The 21,828-nt window shown below is 48.4% G+C and overlaps 2 protein-coding genes across 2 annotated transcripts in view; one reads left to right on the forward strand and one right to left on the reverse strand.

Annotated features, from left to right (window-relative positions):
- The window catches only part of LOC131208774 (choline O-acetyltransferase), a 28,993-nt gene extending 18,331 nt beyond the window's left edge, over positions 1–10,662 (forward strand). The window contains exons 2-9 of the mRNA XM_058201659.1: positions 7,698–7,777; positions 7,961–8,319; positions 8,389–8,566; positions 8,632–9,272; positions 9,346–9,468; positions 9,537–9,759; positions 9,947–10,147; positions 10,468–10,662. Coding sequence (XP_058057642.1) covers positions 7,961–8,319; positions 8,389–8,566; positions 8,632–9,272; positions 9,346–9,468; positions 9,537–9,759; positions 9,947–10,147; positions 10,468–10,662 — 1,920 coding nt within the window. The 5' untranslated portion in view covers positions 7,698–7,777. The remainder of the gene's footprint in view (positions 1–7,697; positions 7,778–7,960; positions 8,320–8,388; positions 8,567–8,631; positions 9,273–9,345; positions 9,469–9,536; positions 9,760–9,946; positions 10,148–10,467) is intronic.
- A 2,578-nt stretch (positions 10,663–13,240) lies between these two features.
- LOC131208771 (mitogen-activated protein kinase kinase kinase 4) lies at positions 13,241–21,207 on the reverse strand. Its single transcript, XM_058201655.1, has 10 exons — positions 21,129–21,207; positions 19,817–19,826; positions 19,112–19,306; positions 18,251–18,539; positions 16,962–18,214; positions 14,624–16,832; positions 14,261–14,549; positions 14,086–14,192; positions 13,816–13,995; positions 13,241–13,742 (listed from the first exon to the last, which is right to left on the reverse strand). The coding sequence occupies exons 1-10, from the start codon at positions 21,205–21,207 to the stop codon at positions 13,647–13,649; spliced, it is 4,707 nt and encodes a 1,568-aa protein (XP_058057638.1). The 3' UTR covers positions 13,241–13,646.
- Positions 21,208–21,828: the final 621 nt, after the last annotated feature.

The raw sequence follows: 21,828 nt of genomic DNA on the forward strand, positions 1-21,828 counted from the left end.
CTGGAAAGGAATGTAGACCAATTCACTCAACTCAACCAACAGTTCAAACTACCATTGAGTTCGAATCGGATTGTAAAGGTTACAGACTATCCTCAAGCTAAATTACTAACGCTCTCATTGTGACCTAGCATCTCGCGAGGAGATGGTTAAACTAATTTCAATGTTATACATTTAAGAGTGGTAAGGAACCAAGCTAGTTATTTTTTCTCCAACGGCCAGCCAACATATGTAACCTGTCGGCGCCGGTGGTTTCCGTTGCGAATCATGTAGCAAATAATTTAAGCATAATATAAAACGTGTAATCAATTTGCAGCAATCAGTTGCCGTGTAGTTTTGCGCTTTGGCGAATGCGCTAACCTTCTACCAAATGGGGCTCTTAATGAATATATCACACAAAACTTGTTCCGTTGCCGTATCGTGTATGCTTGAACAATGTTCGTTTGGTCGCCAGAGAACGGCGACCGGACGGTAGGAAGTTTACAAAACCAAATGAACCAGACAGCAAGAAGGAAATGTAAACGTTGCAACAAAGTAGAAAACAAAATGTATAAGTAAAACCGTTTGAGTAAGTATGGAGATACATATCGACCCACCATTCGCTCGCTCCCAATTTTAGCAATTATCGACGATAAGCAAACGAACAGAACTGACACTGTTCATCCACAGCACAGGAAAGGGTATGAGAATCAATGAAATATACAAATATTACACTATACACCAGTATCGGAACCAGCGGACGAGAGTCAAGCAACCCCCAGAACTTACATGGAAGGAAACAAATGTGTATCAAAACTGAGAAGCATAGTTTAAGCACCGACAGAAAAAAAAGTATGTAAAGAAAACCCCCTCATCAACTTCAATACTCTACACCATCATCAACAGGTTTGTTTTCCCAAAAACACAAAACAATAGTAAAAAGAGACATTGTTACAGCACAGCATCAAACGAAATGCCACAACTTTGTTTTACCAAGACTGGCGAGTGGAAAAGGGGAAAAAGTAACAATTAAAGTAACAAAATTAAGCACCGTATAATGCAGCAGAATGCTAGTCACGTTCTAGAAAAACCTGAGCAAAACAATAGATGCACACAGTAAACATATCAATGAAATCCGTTCTCGAAAGCAAACCGAAAGCATATCAAGTATTCTTAGTGAGCCGTAGCGACAGCAAACACAGAAACTAACAAATTGAGACACTTCTATTGATGATAGTTGTATTTAATGGTTGAATCGATTTCAAACACGGTCAGGTTTACCGACATACATAAACGGAACACTGTCGGGCGCAGCAGAGAGACAGAGAGACGTAGGTAGAGAGAGGGAGAAAGAGACGCAGAGCGAGGGAGAGTACAATTTCGAGCATAATCTGGGCAGATGGCAAATGGCAGCAGAAGCACTGAGAAAACTCCGACGAAAAGCGAGAGTTGTACTAAGACAGTGTGGCCAGAAGGACAATGTAATACGGCGATGGTAATAAACTGAAATAAATATATTTAGTTCAACATGAAAGTGCTACTGTGCGATGATGGATTTTTATACTTTTACTTGCTCTTCGAATTTCATCTCCCAACCTACCTAATTCACATTTACTCACATTTGGATGTGTCTTCTCATGAAGATGACAGAACACAAAACATCTTATTCGTCAAAAAATCTTAACTGCTTTGTATGGATAATTATCTGACGTTGCAGATTGCGATTAAAACTGTGCAAACTTTCTCAAAACGTTCACCATTCTCATTAATCCTTTTTGGTGCTCTGTCGGTGTCACCAGCTCCCCGTTCATGGGCACATTCAAATAAGGAGAAAATACTGTGCAAGAGTTAAACTCGATTCGTTGAAGGAAGTCAAATGTCCAAGCCACTTGCTGCCTCTGGATATGAATAAATTAAAACGAAACAGGGGAAACCTTTCGAGCCCGACCATTCTGCCAGCTTCCGTTTTTTTGCAGGCAGGAAAAGGACCGCCAAAAAACGGATGCCTCACCGCATCGCGCCACGGCATCGTTAAATAAAGATAAATAACTATAAATTGGAGTTTAATTAGAAGCGGTGCTGCGGCCTTCCGGTTGGGTTCGTTCCAGCGGCACAATTAAGGTTAGTAATTCGGTTCGGACAATACCAACAACAGCAGCGGCAGCAACAAACCGAAACCAATCGATCATAGCCGCTTGCATATCGCCACAATTGGCGACACGTGTCCGTTCGGTTCGCTCGGTTTCGTGGCGAGGTTGTTAGGCCACACTCACGCCAATGCTTAACCCCTTCGAAACAAGCGAACGGAACAAATCCGATTGTGTCACACCATTAGTGTTCCGGCCGTGCAAACGCGGCAACAGGATAACGATAAACAATGGGGCACACAACAATGGGCACACCCTTCTGCTGGCACGTGGCGTCCGCCACGCCACCAGCCAGATAAGGAGCAATAGGGGAGCGCATTTGAAATGCTTCGATTCGTCGTGCGGACGGCTGATTATCTTATTGTAATTATGGCACCGTGTAGAAGTCAAGAGGAAGGTCCCCGACTGTCGCTTGCGATGTAGTGCCACTGCCAAAAAACGCCCGACGGGACCACACGCCAATTTCTACGCATAATTATTGGGGTGGTAATGTCCCAGGAAGTCGGTTGGGAGATGAAGTTTTTGTTGTAATCTCATCTCCAACCACACCTACAAGCGCGTGACTCATGCGGAACATCGTTCGGGGGTCAGTTTTCAACGTAAACCTCCAATACACTTAAAGTAATTTTACCCTAGGTGCATAGAAAAATTGCGTCAAACTAAACTAGTTTCTAAAAAGACTGACGCACCTTTAAGTATCCTTCAGATTCTAAAAAACTGTCTCCCATCTTCATTATCCAATTTATAGCACTACGTAGCTTGCATCGCTCACCTCTGTCGGGATGTTTGTCCCGGGCAATGGCAGCGCTAGTCACCATCCTGCGATGTGATCCTATGGTGGTGTGCGTGTATGTGTGTGAAAATTGAATTACATTTAACACGGTTCGGTTCTATTAACGCCATTAGGTTTGTTGGGTTTAGCTCGTCGCCATCCCTACGGGAATCTAAGGTCCGAGGTGCCCGACGCCAGCAACTCCAGCCATAGGACAGTCTATCCTCATCGGTCGACAGGGTGGAAGGAAATCATTTTTAACACCGCCCAGCTAATTGAATTTACTGTCATGCATGATTTTTAATTGGACACGGTTGGCTTTTTTCGCTAACTAAACCGCCGCGCACCGAATTATTACTCGATCTGGTTAGCCGCTGGTTAAGGCAGAACGGCAAAACGACAGATTTAAATGTTTAAAGCTTTTCTTTGAGCAGCATAAACATAAACATATTCAAGGGCTAGAGAACTGTAAAGCCCAACATAAATACAAATGAATAGTCCGCATCAAGCCCTTGCCCATCGTTTGTGCTCAACTTAAATAAAATCCTTGCAACCGATAATTTATATTCCGTTAAAAATGGTACCTCCAAACGTATTACCGGTTTGTGAAAAATCGATCACCTCGCGAGCTGGATGATCATCAATCGGTTAGCAGTGGAACTAGACACTGTGCCATCATTAAGACAGATGAAACAACACAACCATTATCCCGGAAGCGCAATGAAACTGTTTCAAACGAGGTCGGCAGCGCGTTACGACCACTCCATGATTTATTTCGTTGGTCCACCCATCGTTGGTGGTGGGTCGGAGTCCCGACAGCAACATGAAAGCGAAACACGGATGCTGACAGACGTGAAAGTATGTACGTGCTACGAGCTGGCAGTAAAACCTACCTTCGTGTGGCCGCGTCTTCGGGCAACAATATCTTAATTAACTCTAATGGAATCCTTACATTGGCTACAGTGCTGCAGGGCACGTGGCAAGTACTCCGCAGCTGGCAGAAAAAAAATGCGTGAAAAGCGAATTCCCGTTCGTGTATCTTCTTCGAAAGGGCACAAGAAAAATGGGATGCCAATGAAAAACTTACTTTCTTATATCCGGAGCTGGCGAGGTTTCGTTCTGCTAACCATCGCAGCGGAGGAGTGGAATTTTGGGTTCTTCCTTTACGTCTGGATCGTAACTAATGTTGAGTGTTTTGATACTACAGTACCAGTAAATTGTCAGAGCTACCACTCGTTTGGTAAAAACGGGCGAAAAGTGCGAGATTTAAAATTTCGAAATTCTGATATAATGCGAGATTTTATTTTTTAAATAACTTTGGAATATTGTTTAAGATACTTCAGTGGAATGTTTTTTAATGTTTTAACGCAAATAAAACTATTATATTTGTGATGCTGCCCTGAAATAACTAATTTGGGAATCCTTTATCACTTCATCAACTAAATAATGCTATGCTTTCATGGTAGTACATCGGTCTTAAAGCTTGCCTACGCATCTCGCTTCACGGAAAACATTAAAGAAAGAACGATCTCCTCGGGCAACTTGTAAACCCCTATGCCCGAACTACATCGACGGCATAAACAACATCTACATCAATGAAATACAACCCCTGGCCCGACCTGGTTACGGAGTTAACGGCCACGAGCGGTTGCCGGAACAGGTAATCAGCCTCACCCCCGAGGCGGGAAAGAAGGAATCTACTCTGGCTTTTAACAGGCGCTCACAGCTCCTTTAAACAGCACAAATTATATCTGGTTGCGTCGGAGCCATTCGAGAGAAAATAACATGCCTGAAGCTAACTTTTTTAAGTTATGTGCTCCAAGATCGTTCGTTGTGCTTTAATATCTTAAGCCCTTATTTAAGCCCAGATCCTTGCTAGTGCAATAGGTTTGGATGAAAAGTAAAATAATTTTCTTTAAGTTTGAAGAAAACACGTAAACGTTAAATTAAGATCAAACACCTACCCTAAATGTGAAGTATAGTTAAAGCCGCCCATGCATAAATGATGATACGGAAGCCCAACTTACTAACTGCTGGCATCAAGCCAAATCGAAAGGCACGATGGAAAGTGTATTACTTTATCCGACGTGGAAGAGGAAAAATGGCAATAGCCAGGAAAGGTCGACGGCTTCCGGGAGCATGGCATGGTCTATCAAATTTAGGTATTCCATCCAACGGCGCTGGATCGGATATCTCGGGTAGAACTGCGCTCCAGTTTCACGATTCCAGTTTCCCCGGCTGAGGGCAACTGGTGCCGTTTGCCGTACCTGCCCGTACACGTGTCGTAAATGAGCTAAAAGGCGAGGGGATGTTTGCGTTTGCGCGAACGTACATCGAACACGGGGTAACGGTAAATATGTGGAGCCGGTTATCCTGGAAAATACGTATCGATGGTTCACAGAGGCCGAGCAGGAGCAACGTTATCTTAAAGACTACACCACCATTATGAACTGAAAATTAACGAAAGAATAAAAAATCAGAAGATTGTTTGTTATTAAAAATTCAATTATTGTAGGATTTCTTCTTAATTGATTTCTAAACGGAACATTAACAGATTTATCACATTTTGTTAAATAAACTTACACAACTCACGTTTTGGTTGACTCGCCAGTGAGGCGGAAGTAAAATCCTAAAAGCCACCATAATGGCGCATCCTTCTTGCGAGACTTCGAAAGAACGAGCGATAAGTTTCGTTTCACTAAATTGCATTTCGCAGCACTTCATTTTAACTACCCCGATCCGAATCAATCGATCCCCGATTTCCCCCGCCACAGTCCACACAGAATGGCCAGTAGTGCCAGCAGTGTTCTTTAAATTGGGTGTCCTTCAACAAAACAGAATTCGCTTCCGATGGCCGAATTTCCGCATTTTCTGCTCGTTTGAAACGGACAATTGCAGAACCGAGACATGCGGCGACCAGAATCAAAGCCGAGCCAAAGCAACCGAAAAATACGTGTATCGTGGCAGGTTGCGCTGGAGGAAAAAATTATAAACGAAGAAAAGAAGGGAAAAACCGGTTGAACTCGATACCTTCCGGTTCACATCCCGTCCCATTCTTCTGGAGAAGTCCTTGCTGTCGGTGGTACGGTAGCTGGTGGGTTTCTTCAGAAGTACAGATCCCAGAAATTGCTCGAGTATCCTTGAATGCGCCCGGTTCGCAGCCCGGATACTGACTCTCCCATCGAAAAGGCGGCGAGCAGTCTGTGGCCACGCTGCAGAACCGTTTCAAGGGGCCCGCTCCGCACCGGAAACAGATTAAAGCTGATAGTACACGTCGACGAAATAAAAAGTGGCCACCCATGGGAGGGGGCCATGTGAGATTTTACAATGTGAGGCTCGAGAGGTTGCTTTCAAGGCACGGTGCACAGCATTGGTGGTAAAACTTTTCCATCTTTTCTCGCTGCATTTGAAGGGCTTGCTTCGTGCGGCTGTCATTGGGCTAACCGTAATAAAGAAATCCCAGGCGGATCAAACCCCATTACCAGAGGGCTATCGGGGAGAGAAAATTCAATCACCCTATAACATGCCACATCCCCATCAGCGAGCTTTAACCTAACGAAGTTTCCTCACGCAGACAAACTTTGATGCTGCAAGAAGCATACAAAAAAACCCACATAACTGCGCCACTTGGGAACTAAAATGGACAGACGAACCGGAAGACCTTGCCACACAGTTCGCACTAACTTTTGGTTTTAGCAGGATTGTGTTTCATTACATACGCTGGTGCGATGCTTTTAGACTATACAGGAAGTCCGCCCAATCAATGGAGAGAACAGATTAAAACTGATTTTGTTCATAGTTTAGACAGCGTCTTTCACGTGCACCAAGCGCAAGAAAATATATACCAAAACCAAAACTATCATAAAAATGAATATTAATACTGTAAAAAAACCCAGCTTAAGATGGTGTGAAATTAAGTTATCGCTGCGATTAATACGCACAGCGACATGTTCCCAACATCTCATCTTCGACCTTCGGGTGGATCAGTAAGTGTCTGCCACGGTTTACCTACACCGTTTCTGACGGAACATAGCGAAATATGGCCCAAAACGGAGCTACATTCAACGGAGGCATCCTCTAATGCTCTTCAAAGAAACGGCCAATCCCAGGCGGAGGCCAGCGCCCCGCGGTGGTCCACGGAGATAAATAAAAACCACCCTCCGGGTAGCGACGAAGGTGATAGATTCATTCATTCGTTCGTCAAGGTGAAACCACTACGCTCCACTACCGGAGGGAAACCGAAACGGCTCCGCCGGGACCGCCCGTGATGCGTTTCATAAAGCAAACAATTTCAAGGCACGTCATCTGCAACGATTTCATCCGTCAGTTGGTGGTACCCAGCGGGATACATCCCCGGCCACCCGACCGGCGGGGGAGATGGGCCACATGAAGAAGCACAACTCAGACACGGGCCACAGCAGTGGAACTCTTTCACTGCTCGACCATAAGCGCTACAATCGAATGAGCAGCTTCTGTAGGGTAGGGCCGAAAACGAGAAGTACATTGGAAATTGCACCATGCATGCATCCTCTCTGGTAGATGCTATCATTTCGTTGGGTTTAACATGAAAAGGCCCTACGACAAACGGAACAGCCTTATGGGATTATTTTCTTTCGGTAGTTTTTTTTTTTGCCCTAAACTGCACGCACGCGTTGCATAAATAAATGACGATAATCAATCTCTGCCTTTTCCAACGACTATGTCAATTTCGTTGCACGGTTTCATCCATCATGATCATACACTTCGTGACATCCGCAACATCGCGAAACATCACGAATCGAACGCGCATTGCATCTCCCAAGGATGGAAAGACTCCATACTGCAGTTGCCGAAGAAATGGCTGTCGACATCGGAGGCGACGGACGAATTTGGATTCCCCCAGGTGAGCGCCCGGAAGGCTAGTGTCACGCGGCCGAAATGGAGCCCCTGCAGTCTTCCCAACCCGGGGTAACCCCAAGATCGTAACGACCGATTTCATTTCGCAAAAGCGTTGAGCAAACAGAAGATACTAGCTGTCGGTCTGTTGCCCCTGTACTGAGTGTTGTCCTTCGCTACCTTCCACCAGATGCTTCCGAAGGTGCCCGTCCCGACGTTGGAGCAAACGATGGCCGAGTACCTGCGGGTGCTGCAGCCGATAGTAACCCCGCAGCAGCACGATCGGACCAAGGCGATCATTAAGCAGTTCAGCGCCACCATCGGACCGTCGCTCCAGGAGTACCTGCAGCAGCGGTGCGACGCCGAGGACAACTGGGCGTACCACTACTGGCTGAACGACATGTATCTCGACAATCCGCTCGCCCTGCCGATCAACTCGAACCCCGGCATGGTGATGCCACCGCGCAGATTCACCACCGTGAACGATCTGGCCCGCTTCGCGGCGCAGCTCATCGACCAGCTGATGGATCACAAGGAAATGCTCGAAGGGTAGGTCCACTTTACGTCCAGCTCGTATGAGCGGTTCTCGTATGATCAAACCGTGTTTACCTTTACCAGTGGCGGCCTAAAGCAGGAACGTGCTACATCTCGCGAGAAGGGCCAGCCACTGTGCATGGCACAGTACTATCGGCTGCTGGGATCCTGCCGACGACCGGGGAATCCGCGCGACAGTCAGTACCTTCCACCAGGCGGTGAGCAGAGCGATGCCCATGTCGTCATTTGCTGCCGCAAGCACGTGAGTCCTTGAATAGCCGTGGCGAAGACGAGACTTTTTTTTACGCACACCCGACTCCACTGCAGATGTATTGCCTGCCGGTGAAGGCGGGTGATCGTGGGCGCTTGAACGACAACGAGCTCACCGCTCAGCTGCTCCACATCCTGAACGAGGCACCCTGTCTGCCGGAACCGGCCGGCCCGGTCGGTATCCTGACCGCGGATTCTCGCCCAAAATGGGCTGCCGATAGGGAGATGCTACTGCTCGAGGAAGGCAACGCACGCAACATCGAACTGATCGAGACGGCCCTGGTGCTGATCTGTATCGACGAACCACTCCCACTGACGTACAATGCGCGGGGCTTCAATGGGTCACCGGCCGGGGCACACTACGCCGGTGGGCGGGACGAGAGCAACATGGCGCAGGAAATGATCCACGGCGGCGGCAGCGCCTACAACACGGCCAACCGGTGGTTCGACAAGACGATGCAGCTGATCATTTGCAACGATGGCACGTGGGGTCTCTGCTACGAGCACTCGCCGTCGGAGGGTATCGCCGTCGTGCAGCTGCTCGAGGGTATCCTCAAGAAGATCGACGAAGCACCGGCCAAGGAGGCGGGCCAGTTGCAGCTGCAACAATCGCATCTGCCCCCACCGGAGCGTTTGGAGTGGATCGTACGGGCCGAAATACAGCAGCGACTGCAGGAGGTGGCGCGGACCGTCGACAGGCAAGTAATGGCTACCGCTTCTTCCTGGGCCGACCTATCTGAGAGTCCCTCTATTGGTATTCCCGTTTCGCAGGCGCATTGAAGATCTAGATTTCTACGTCTATCGCTACAAGCCGTACGGGAAGAGCTTCATCAAAGCGTGCCAGGTCAGCCCGGACGTGTTCATTCAGCTGGCGCTACAGTTGGCGTACTACAAGTAAATGGCAAATCGGCGTGGGATTCGGGAGCGCTCCATGGCACTAAACGCTCACTTGCTCTCCACAGGCTCTATGGGCACCTGGTTAGCACGTACGAAAGTGCCTCTACGCGGCGGTTCAGGCTGGGGCGGGTCGACTGCATCCGGTCCGCGAGCCAGGAAGCGCTGGAGTGGTCCAAGGCGATGTGCCAGGGCGAGGGCCCGAACGTAACCCTCGAGAGCGACAAGGAGGACGACTACAGCGCCGAAGCCGCAGCGGATGTGAAAAAAGTAACTTTCAGTATATACAGTGTATGTAAGGCCAATGCAACCAATTCGCTCTGTCCCGACGCCCCACTGCACCCCCCTGGTCCGGATCCCGATCCCAAGATCCGTTCTCAAACGAAAAATTCAAACAAAACAAGTTCTAGTTCCATCCAGTTTGCCGACTGGAGCCTTCACTTACCGATTGTATGCTTTTCCTTTCGTCACCCGACAGAGAGACCACCTCAGGGAGCTGTTCCGCTGTGCCGCGGCGCGCCAGACCGAAGTGATGGTGCAGAACATTCTCGGCTACGGCATCGACATTCACCTGCTGGGGCTGCGGGAGGCGTGCCGCGAACGGGAGGGCACCCTGAACGAACTGTTCACCGATGAGTGCTATAAGATTGCTAACTGTTTTCTTCTCTCCACTAGCCAGGTCAGGTCTGCTTAGCCGGATTCCGGGCCCCCCATTTGCCCATCCGTTGTTGGAAGCGCACAAGATGGTGCACAATGCACACTGCACACGCACTATCGATTCCGATCCTCACGATCCTGCACTTGCACCCCGCACAACGTGCCACGCACACACCTGCACAAGCACTTCTACTGCACGGCCACTGCAGCACCAGGGGGTTTTCACGGGGCCGGTTCTTGCTGGCAGCCAACAAACTTCTCAAGCTTTTGGCTGTGGTTGCTACGATTACGGCAATCTCTGGTGGTGGGTCTGCCTAACACTTTCACTGCTCCTTCCCTCAGGTCGCCTGCTCCACGAACAGCTTTATGGGGTACGGACCGGTGACGCCGCACGGTTACGGTGCCTCGTACAATCCGCACCCGAACGAGATCATCTTCTGCCTGTCGGCCTTCTTCACGTCGGACAAGACGAGCGCTTCACGCTTCGCCCGCTCGCTGCAGGACTCGCTCGACGCAATGCGTGACCTGCTGTCGTAGGCTGGTTGCAGTGCCTACTACGCCACGTCTCTGATTCAGGGAAACGACACTTCTTCTACTTCTCCCATATCGTCGGTGGCCTTAAATGAGGATGAAATATGCGAAAAAAAACTAAAGAAAAGCACGAACCGCAGAGCTCACTGAAGCAGAACAAGCACAAGTTTGTATAGCTAAGAAACGGTAACAACATATCAGTAAACGAAACATATCAGTTTTATCTACAGTCTGTGGAACTGTTCTCGAGTCGCGGGTCAAACTGTAACGATCCTCCCGGAGGATCGGTACGACCGCCGTTCGAGGCAACCGAAGAAACGAAAACATATCATTAGTCTGTAAGTGGAACCAAAAGTGGAAACGGAAACATATCGCGTGTACCCACGAGGACATGCCCCAGTACCTAGTCTGATAATATGTAACCCTAATACCAATAGGCTCTCTGTATTGAGCGTGCTCGGTGTTGGAATTGGTTAACCTCCAGTTTTGGGTGTAGCGATCTAGTCAATTGAATCCGGGCATCGCTGGCCACGCATAAACTTAATCGCCAGCTTTCTAACCGGATCCCGGTCGTGTAGCAGCAATATGTATTTTACCGCTTTACCAAACATATCAGTAAAACGCCATAAAAACAGGGCCGATTAAAATGAGTGACATTGTGTATTGGGTTGCAGTAAAAGCACTATTGATAGGTTGTGTTTGCATCACTTGTTCTGAACGTATACCACGATGTTGTTAATGTTTAAAAGTTAAAATCTATTTGAAAAAGCGCCCACCGTTAAAACGACGGGATATTATCGTAGAAAGCTTTAAGCTCTTTTCACATGAAGGCAACATTATTTATAGCAAGTTTCATTGTGTTGTTAAACTAAAGTTTCAAAAACTGAACCATCATTTGTGAATTGTTGTGAAACTAGCCGACTGTATTGAGCTCACATTTAATGATATTCTTTAAGTTTCAACGTACATGCATTTAAAGATGGTTCGAAAGTTAATTGCCAGAGGTAATAACTGTCTAGTTAAACTTGCATAAAAATGGCATTTGATGTCTACGAATCGTTTTGTCTTGTTGCAGCTGTTACTTTAGACGAATAATATAAGCTTAAATTAGTTTCTGTTGAGTGCATTGCACAAGGATATCGGCGGTTGAGATAAATAACTGCGCTTACTAGCAACGATCATTTTACTCACACATATTGGCGTGCTAGTTTGATTCATTGCGTTCCTATGAACATTTCTAAATTAAGACACACCAAATTGCCGAGTGCATCACTCTCACGAGGACCAAACCTCGCGCGAGTCCGATGAACGCCCGCACAGTATATCTTGTCCAATAATCATTAGGCGTGAAGAAACTGTACAACAGTGACAGGGCGTGCTAGTAGATCTATTGTAACCAACTATCCATTGTAAACTGTATCGCTAATCCTTCGATGGCCTTTAGAAAGTCATCTCCAGCATATCGTGAATCGATGTAGCCCAAGCAAGGTGCATGCTTTAAATGACAATTTATGCATAGTTCGAAAAGGACACCTTTAGAAAAGGTTGAGGTTTGAAAGACGCGCGTAAATGAGGAGAAACAATGTGTAAAAGTTCGACACAAAATCGTGCAAACAACAATATTCTACAAAACATTAGCATTGTTCAGGATGGCGTAGTTGTCGTCTGTATGTGTGTGCGGAGCCATCCTATAGCCACGAATGAGCGGCGGACTTTGGACGCACTACACTCCAGCATCAGAAACATATCATATTCGAGTTGTAAAAATCACTCGAAAACGCTCCTCAAACAGCGCCCTCGGGCGTATCTCTACACAAGTCACATTCTTGAGAAAGTATTGCATAAGCGTACGCCCACGATCCAGCTCATAATCCCATCGGTGGCCGGGAACGAGCACGGGGAGGCGTCAGCCATCACAAAACGATACCGCGCGCAGATAGCGAATTATTACCACGCGGTAACTAGAAAATCGGTAAAGGGCTATCGAGACGTTTATCAGTAGTACCACTCGCCGAAACCCAACGAGTATTGCTTTTGATAGCAAAAGCAACATGTTACTGTTTGTCGAATGTATATTCTATGTATTGCTATGTAGCAATTGTTTCGTTTTGTTTTTGGTGAATCAGCGCCACTAGTCGCAAGGCAGCATAGCTGAAACCAAACATCTACGAAGACAAATAACTGGTTAATCAATATTACTGTTAGTGATTGCTTTACATAGAAGCGAAAGGCTTCACAAATCTTATTATCATAGTGCTTTGAGCCACCATCGAGCCTATCGAACAAAGCTTGTGTAACAAAGCGTCGTTGTGCTATCTGGCATCTACGCGCTTGGAATACGTTATGGGCCAACATATCGCAGATTTGGAGGCCGCTGCCGGCTGCGAACAACCGGAATCGGTGCAAGGTACGTGTATAACTTAGTGAAACCGAATAAAACAACCATAGACGTTTGAATTATCCCCAAATGCCAAGATTTCCGCAATTACAGGAAAGAATCTGTTTTCGGACGTTTTGTTTTATACACTGCCACATTATTTTTAGTTTACATAATACATCGGTGTATTTTTAATACAACACAACACATTTGTCGCTGCAGTCATACATAGAACGAATACGAGTACGAGGTAAGAGCACGTACACTAGGCGTGCGGGTGTGTTACAGTAAGTATTTAGTGTACAGGGCATAATCGATTTTCTTTAAGAAACCCGTTTACCGATAAGCTGTTTTGCACTCATCATTAATGGCGTCCTTATAGATGCGTTACTACTACAGCTACTTGTGGACTCGATGGTGGAGAGGTATCGATGCTGTGGGAACGTTAATAATAATCACGCTTGGCGCATACCTTCAATGTGCCTTTATCGTCTGGTAAAATACATTATTCTCTAAACACTGTCCATCTTGTAAACATTAAGCACTGGCCATTTAATCCTAGTCGAATCGCCCTGGTGGGGAGTTTGTATAACGTGGGTGTCCTCTGGCCCTTCTACATTTTAGTGTCGGAGGAGGAAGTAGACCTAAGATTTCGACGGAATGTCCCAAGCAACTTTTTGTTAATGGCATCCGTGTCAACGTAGGTGATCTGGAAGTATTCAGAAACATCATATCACAAACCATTCTGTTTAACGCTGAAATTCATCCTTGCACAATCATACCTTGCAGAAACTCTGCTGCAACAATTCGTCGGCCTTTTGCCTATCCTTCGGGTCATGCTGCAGGCAAATGTTGACGAAATCCATGCCTTCTTCTGAAAGGTTCGAGGGAATCTCTGGCGATTCACCCATACCCACCTTGAACATAATCTGAAAGTTTGAATCAAACTGATGCCAAGGCCGCTGCGAAAGAAGAATATTGATTTAGGATTAGTAACAAAGTATCCGCAACCATTGCCGGGCAGAAAAAACGGAATGAATTTCAATACTTACTTTTCCTGAGCACATTTCTATCACGACACATCCGACGGACCAGATGTCGGCCGCACGCCCATGACCCTCGGTGTTGGTTCTGGTAAACACTTCCGGTGCCATGTAGGCTGTAAATCAAACAAAACAACATTGATATCCGGCACGTATCAAAAATCTCTAAATTAGTGGGCCTTACCCTGCGTTCCAACGTATCCTTTCAGCTCACCAACCATCGTGGTATGGGCCTGTATCTGAACGGCTGATCCAAAATCGCCCAGCTTCAGGCAGTTTCCGTCTTTATGCAGGAATATGTTGGCTGTCTTGATGTCACGGTGTACAACCCCGTTACGATGCAGCTCGGCCACAGCTGACAATAGTTGATGGGTGTAGCGCCGAGCTTGCGGTTCCGGGAGCCCTCCGTTCAATTCGACCAAACTCTCCAGTGTACCCTCCGGACATAGTTCCATGAAGATCAACAACTCTTCCTGTAGGTATTCAAATTGAAATTGTACCTTAGTGAAATTATACCTCAGATTCAATCCGATAATAATTAACTTACCCGATGCACTTCCACACCGTAATACTTAACCAGGTGCTTGTGGTTGATGCCTTCGAAAATTTTTAACTCTTCCGCCACCTTCCGGATGGCGGCCGTTTCACCCGGTTGGATAGCGATCTCCTTCATCGCCATAAGCTCACCGGTCGAATTGTTGACCGCAGTGTACACCTTGCCAAACCGCCCCTGACCAATCTTGATGCCACGATGCCAACTAAAATTGACGCTTCTGGCACGGTTCAACGTTTTGCTGTGGTAGTTCATCTCCTTCACGTTGCCGATAAGGTTGCGTTCCCGCAACCAATCGTCCAGCTCGCAGTCTAGCTGATTGACTGCATCGCGTATCCGTAGCTGCCGCAGTGGACGTGTTCCGTGCACGCAACTTTCACCACCCAACGATGCCGTCGGAGATGCCGATGCCGAAGCAGAACTTGGCACACGAAGCTTCACATCGTTGCCACTGTCATAGGACGTTTGCTTACGGAACATCACATCGGTGGGATCAATAGGACTGTTCGAACGCAGTGTGACACCATCCTCACGCAGGCTCATCTGGTTGTGGAACGTTTTCGACGGGAGGTTGATCGTGGGAATCGAAGCACGCCCGGTTGTGGCGACCGTTGGGGAAGGTGATGATTTACGCGATCGTGGCGATTTGCGAATGCGTTCCGGTTCCCGTACGTTGCCGATTACGTGCGAAATACAGGCATCCATCTTGAGTTTCAAATCATTGAACTCCTCATTCGTTAGGTGGCTGGTACAAAGTGGATCGCAAGCTGCAATCAGGAACTCTAGCCCCTGATTGGCCCACCGCGGTCGCAGGCCGCGCCCTCGTTCGCACCATTCCATCACAAAGTTCATCCACAGCTTCGCGAACTGGATGATTGCCTTCGCGAGCATCAGCTCGGATTCGGTGTCCCGGCAATTATCCAGCTTCGTCTCGTACAAGCGTGCCACGTCTTTGTGGTACTCAAACCCAAATTTGTAACCCTGGTGAAGAATCTCTCGTACACGCGTCAAAGCCCCTACCCGATCGGTCTCGTCGAATTCCTCCATGTTCGTGTGTGAGCAAAGCAACTGAAGTTCTTCGATCACGGCCGACAACTTGTTGCGCAGCAGTAGCGCATTCCGTTTTAAGATTTGTAAACTTTCCGCCACCTCGGAACACACTGGACTGTTGCTGATCACCACCAACGACAGTGGACATCTAGACCGTCCACGTAGCACTACCCCGTCCAGCTCATCCTCGCCGTTCGAACCACCACCAACACCGCTTTCGCCATCGCAATCGTCCTCGCAGTGATCGCGATGAAAGTCCGCGTGCTCGAGCTCACGAAACAGTGTCTTTGCAAAGGCCATCGTTTTGAGCGTTTTCTCGCGAGAACACGTAAACATTTGCTGCGTTTCGCGGCAGATGGCGAAGAATTGCCACTTCTTATCGACCGTCGATATCTCGATACGCTGACTGCGCTCTATCAGTTCCTTCAACTGGCGCATCATTTCGCTGCCGGTACGCTCGAGAATGCGTTCCACGATGCTGCAGTAACGCTTGGCCGCTGGGCCATGCTGACGAGGAATCATCGGACAGATAAGCTTCGTGAAGCGCCACTCCTCATCTAGGGCTGCCTTCTGGTGACTCTCGGGCACCGTGTACAAGATCCACTGTTCGGCCATGTCGAGATAGAGTTCGAAAATTTTTCTCACCGTCCCATCAAACAGTTCCATTTCGTGCATATACTTGTCCAGTTCCTGCTCCCGATCGTACAGTGCCGTGTTGACGTGCTTCTGAAAGCGCTCCCGGTGTATCATCGCCAGTGTCAGACCCTCCTTCAGCTCCTTGATGTGTTGCTCGAGACTTAGCGGGTTCGGTTGCTTGGGACTCGTCTCCAGGCGCATCTTTAGAAACTCGTGTATCACCTCTAGCGGAATTAGCGAGAGAAAAAGGAACGCAGACACGTACGACGGAAGATTGAGCTCCTTTGCTTCGGTGCTCCACGCCCCGTAGCGTCGAAGTTCAAGTTCTTGTTCGCGCTCTAGAGGAGGCTCGATACATGGTACGTCCGCTTCGTCGAACAAACTATCATCTTCTTGCAACTTTGCCGGGTTTTCCAGTGTTAACTGTGCCTTCCGTAACACCACATTATGCAGCCGATGAAGAAAAGTTAACGATTTGCCCAGTCCGCGAGTCTTTAGTACGTTTTCAATGTATTTTCTGAAACAAATCGATAAAAAGAGCGGTTAAAAAAGGCCTTCAGATTGCGAAACGAATTTCCGAACATATTCAAATTAGCCTACGCAAAACTTTCTATTGCATCACGTTGTCACCCTTTCGTTAGCTTACCGGTATAAAGCGTTTCCCATGTTTTGCGACTGTGAAGCCATTTCCGTCAGTGTTTGGACATTGTAGAAGTTGAAGCTGTTCATGTACCGACCGTACTCCGTATCACCGGGAAACGATGCATGCCGTTTGTAGGATAGATCGGAGAAGTCGGTTTCGTCACTGTTGACACTTTCCGTTGCACTACCATCACCACCACTGCTACACCCGTTGTCCATAAACTGCACTCGCTTCGACGAGTTGCTCGCCGACTCCAAACCAGACGAACCACCATTGGAACCTTCCTCGTGTACCGATGAGGACGACGAACTTTCTGGGTTCTGCTCCATAATTGGCCACTTGATGGAAGATTCCTTCCTCAACGGGCCCTGCAGCCGTGCCAACAGCTTGCCGAGGATGAGCAGCGTCATACGATGCTGTCGGGTCATGTTGTACCACAAACACATTGCCTTTACGCGATTGACGAACCGCTCACTCTGGTACACCGGGAACGCGAGGCCCATCGCACGGGACGACGGGAAAAGGCACTCTTTCGATTCAAGGCGCATTAGTAGGTCCTCCACCTGACGCAAGGCGGCCGTCTGCATGTCGAGGCAATCTTTGCAGTACATCGAAAGGCATCCGAAGCAAAATACATCAGAATTCACGTTGCCAGCGGAAGATGCAGTCGTAGCGCCAGACGAACCAAAACCACTATCGGTGACCATGCTGATTTCGCTAGTCCTCCGTGATAGCTTACGTTGAAAGCGAAAGTTCATAATCTCATCCAACAGTTCGCCGATTTCCTGGCGCGCCTGACACAGAAGCCGATCCTGCTGCTCGATCGAGCGATCCGCATGCCAAGCCTGCAGCTCGAGCCAGATCAGATCATTCACTTGCGTCTGCCAGAGGCGTTCCTCGTTGGATGGGATGCCCGAGCGAGCCGCTCGCTCCTTATCGACGCTGCCCAGCTTAATCAGATCCGAAAACGTTTCGTGAAATTGTATCCGATTCTGGGGAATCGCATCAACGGTCCGTGTACCAGCAGCCGTGGCAAATGACACGGCAGCCCCGCACACCGTAGCTTGCTGACTAGCGAAGATGATATCGCGGTACGCAGCGGCCGGCGGAGCAGATATACGGCATCCAACCGGGCGGGATGCGACACTCATGAACCGGTTGCACGATTCGATCAGCGTCGGTGGCGCCTGGACGCCGCCAGTTACGCCCGACAACGGCATACTGTCGGCACGCTCTTCCTTCATATACATCGTCGCCTGTTGACCCGATACTTGGACTGCGCTGGGCGCCACTGCCGCTGGTGTAGTTAACTGGGAGTTGATAACAGAAGGTGCGTACTGCGAGGCGGCACCATAGTTCCCGGACGTGCGCATCGGCAGAATGGTTGCGGCGGCAGACATTTTCATGTCACGCTCCGAATCCCGGAGCAGCTGCGTAGAACGTTTGTCGCTGCGTACCTTATCCTCGCCGGTAGCTGGTTCCATTATCATCTGATTCAGTATCGCACAGTCGACGGTATTTCTGCGATCAGCGCGTGGTCGCGCCAATCGCCCTCCCGTACGCATCTTAACCGTTCCTTCCCTGCGCAAAGCAAAAAGAGGGCGAAAGTTTTATTGCAGCATTCAACCCTAAATGATGGTCCGGAAATAATCAAACGACAAACGTCTATTGCTCAATGCTAAATTAGTCACTGGCTAAAAAAGGAGAAAAACATATCGATTTCCAAGCTCCAGCCAACCAGTGTCTTGCTTAGATTAAGGGAAAGCTCATCGGTAACCGAAACCGGTTGATAAAGGAAAAAAAAATTGCGAATGTACAAACGTTTGCCTATAACACCAACACCGATATCGGTGTGATTAAAGTAACGATAAGAAGCGCAAAGCAGTTGATCTAACCCTAATCAAACAGAATGCAATTTCGGTTTCATCTGGGGCCCGCTACGGAACAGCAATACTTGCTGGTGTGTGAGTGGCAAAAGATCCAAAAACTTCAAATCACGCCGCGTGAAGCAACCACCTGCGACGGTGCTGATTTGGCAACACTGGACAGGGCGCAATCTCAATCTTTGTCGTTTGCTTCTTTCCTTTAGCCGTGGCGGTCCTACAACACGTGGGGATCCCCGTTTTCAGCTCTGCCGCAGGGATAATACTTACATCCTTTGCTTGCTGCTCCGGTATTTGTTCTTTATGCGTGTCCGAGGTGGGGTACTCCCATACTGGTCGGCCCACTGATTGAGCACCTCGTCGATGGACGATGCGCGAAGGGTTTCTTCCAGCTCCTGCGATTCGGTAGAGTCCGTAAAATCGTCGTCACGAAACTGTAGCGCGGTGGTCTCGTTGTTGTTGCTGCTGGTGTTCTTACTAAACGAAGGGCAAGAGAATGACCTTTTGATTCATGAGACGATTCGTGTTGGCACTAAAGTTCCAAATGGCCGACGCCACACTTCCGCTTCGAGCGACAAAAAATTAAAAACTCCTAAGAAACCTGATGGCCCCTCATCGATCCGAACTGAACTGTTTCGCCACTCTCGAGCACGGTCATTCAAAATGCCGACCGAGACACTCTTATCTTATCATCAGAGCACGGCGTCGTAATTCCCACACCGCCGGCCGCGGACCGCCCCCCGCGGCCCGTTCGTCGGACCTTACCTAACGATCAATTGTATTTTGCGAACATCGGGGGTGGTAAAAAAATATTTCACGCACTTCAACGGGTCAGCCGCCAACATGGGTTCACGCTGTTCGCGCGGTCCAAGGCACCCACAGAACGCAAGGAATTCCCTCGCGTTTCCCCGCGATGAATAATGTCCATTGCTTTAACGGATTAAAAAGGGATCCGTGTGTTTTTGAAAGCGAAACACTTTTTCTGCTCTTCCGCACACTCTATGATGAACCCTTATCACATTGTACACACACTACGGGCTCGTGGTCGGAACGTAACCGTTACCGGTGTCGTGTGACGTCGAGGTAATCCGATCTCAGGCCCCCGAAGAAACGCATCACATTCACGCGTTCTGACGCCCATTTCAGATGGAAAGTGAGCTCCTAAATTGCGTCAAAGAGCCACCAAAGCGTGTGATGTGGAACGTGCCGCGCATATTTAATGGTTACACTACTGCGCCACCAGTTGACGAATAGTTGTGGCAACTTGTTTGATTATGTGCATTATTCAACATGCAACTGACCAAAAAACCAGAGAATCTTTACCAACCGCCATTGAATGCGGTTCGCGTGCCAACACGTGTCCATCGTGTCACTTTATCGGCTGTTCACGCGGAAACGACTTCCAACACAAAAAGATAGTGTGTGCTCATCCATCGTTCTTATCATTAATTACACAATATAGACTCCAATCCCGACCACCGTCGGTTGCGGTGTGAGGTTGATGGGCTTGCGTGCGAACTGATATCGAATCCACGGGGGCCATCGTACCTGCGAGGCGGTGGCTTGGAAATCAGAGCTCGCTTAATGCTGCGCCCTGAAGTGGTCCACGGATTGCGCCCCTCGCAGGAACTGACCTTTTTCTACTTTTCACTAGCCTATGATAAGATCACGATCACGGGCACGATCACCTATGAGACACTATCACACGACTGTGATGGAACACCGATTCGCAAACGGCGAGGCGACAGTGTGTCGCCCGTTTTCCGACCCCATCGGAATTTGCTAATTGGCGGGGTAAATAACATCGATCGACAGAGTCACCTGCAGACCCCGCCGCCGCCCTACTGCTACCGATGGCACTTTGATGAAGTTTGCTGACGAGTACATTTTTTGTTTCATTGTGTGAAATGGAACGCACTGCCGTTACAAAGTCCAACGGCGAACCGGTGACGATCCGTAGCAACGATCGAATTGCCGACTCATTATGCTAACCGTGGCACGAAACCGAATCCTCAACCTTCCGCGAAGGGATGGGAGGGTAGCGTCACTGATTTTCCCCTTCTGTTGCGTTCCATCACGCACATTTGGCACCGAAACAGCCGAGCCCGGTTTCATTCCATTCACCACGGCTCGCTCCTCACTCGGGTGTTTGTTTAGCAATTATCTCTGCCAATTGAATCGGTGAGCCGGTTCCGTATGTTTGCTTTTTTCGGCGTCCGACAGCAATTTTATGTTCGACGGCCAGCCCACCTTCGGCTGCAAACTCACCCGGAGCTCGTCCCGCCACCGTCGCTGCCATCGTTGTCCTCGTCCGAGCTGAAGTTGATATCAATTCCGACTCGCCGCTTCCAGTCCGCGTCCGCCATCCTGCGACGGGGCTACTACGCACAATGAACCCTTCTTCACGCGATTCCGTTACGCGGTCCGCATGCTTGGGGCTGAGCTGGCTTCCTCCGCCGCAACAACGTTAACTTGGCGTCCTAGCCAGGGCGAGAAAATATGTTGGGTATCAAAATCATATGTAAAGTAGCAAGAACTTCAAAACAAATCACACACCACACATCAAAACGCACCGGACCGAGACCGAGACAGACCACCAGCCAGCAAAAAAAAACAATACTTCCCAGCTGGAAAAATGACACACAAATCGCGTTATGTTGTTCGCTGGCCTGTCACAATAGTGCACGGCGAAACGGCGAAAAGCGACGTGCTGTCAGCTGTGCTGGCAGTCTGCAGTGTGTGCTGTGGGTGAATTGAATTGACGCGCAAGTTTCGAAACTGTTCGCCAAACGTTTTCCGTTAAGATGCACATTCGTGAACAAAGTTTAATGATATTGAACAAAAACAAAACCACATTACACTCTACGAAGCGAACAAGTAAGCTTAGTTGTGCTATGATTAGATCGTCCCAACGAACTGAGAATTTATCAATAATAAATACTTTACTTAAACCATGTCACATGTTTTATGTATGATAAAGAAAGATA

The sequence above is a fragment of the Anopheles bellator genome, chromosome 2 (assembly GCF_943735745.2).
Source record: "Anopheles bellator chromosome 2, idAnoBellAS_SP24_06.2, whole genome shotgun sequence".
NCBI classification, from domain to species: Eukaryota; Metazoa; Arthropoda; class Insecta; order Diptera; family Culicidae; genus Anopheles; species Anopheles bellator.

Excerpts from the sequence above, each read along its gene's own strand:
- LOC131208771 (XM_058201655.1), bottom strand. The coding sequence starts at position 21,207 with ATGGCGGACGCGGACTGGAAGCGGCGAGTCGGAATTGATATCAACTTC. Across the intron at positions 18,540-19,111 it reads CGGAGCAGCAAGCAAAGGAT|GGAAGGAACGGTTAAGATGC; the intron begins GTAAGTATTATC and ends TGCTTTGCGCAG. Across the intron at positions 14,550-14,623 it reads ACGGTGTGGAAGTGCATCGG|GAAGAGTTGTTGATCTTCAT; the intron begins GTAAGTTAATTA and ends GAATACCTACAG.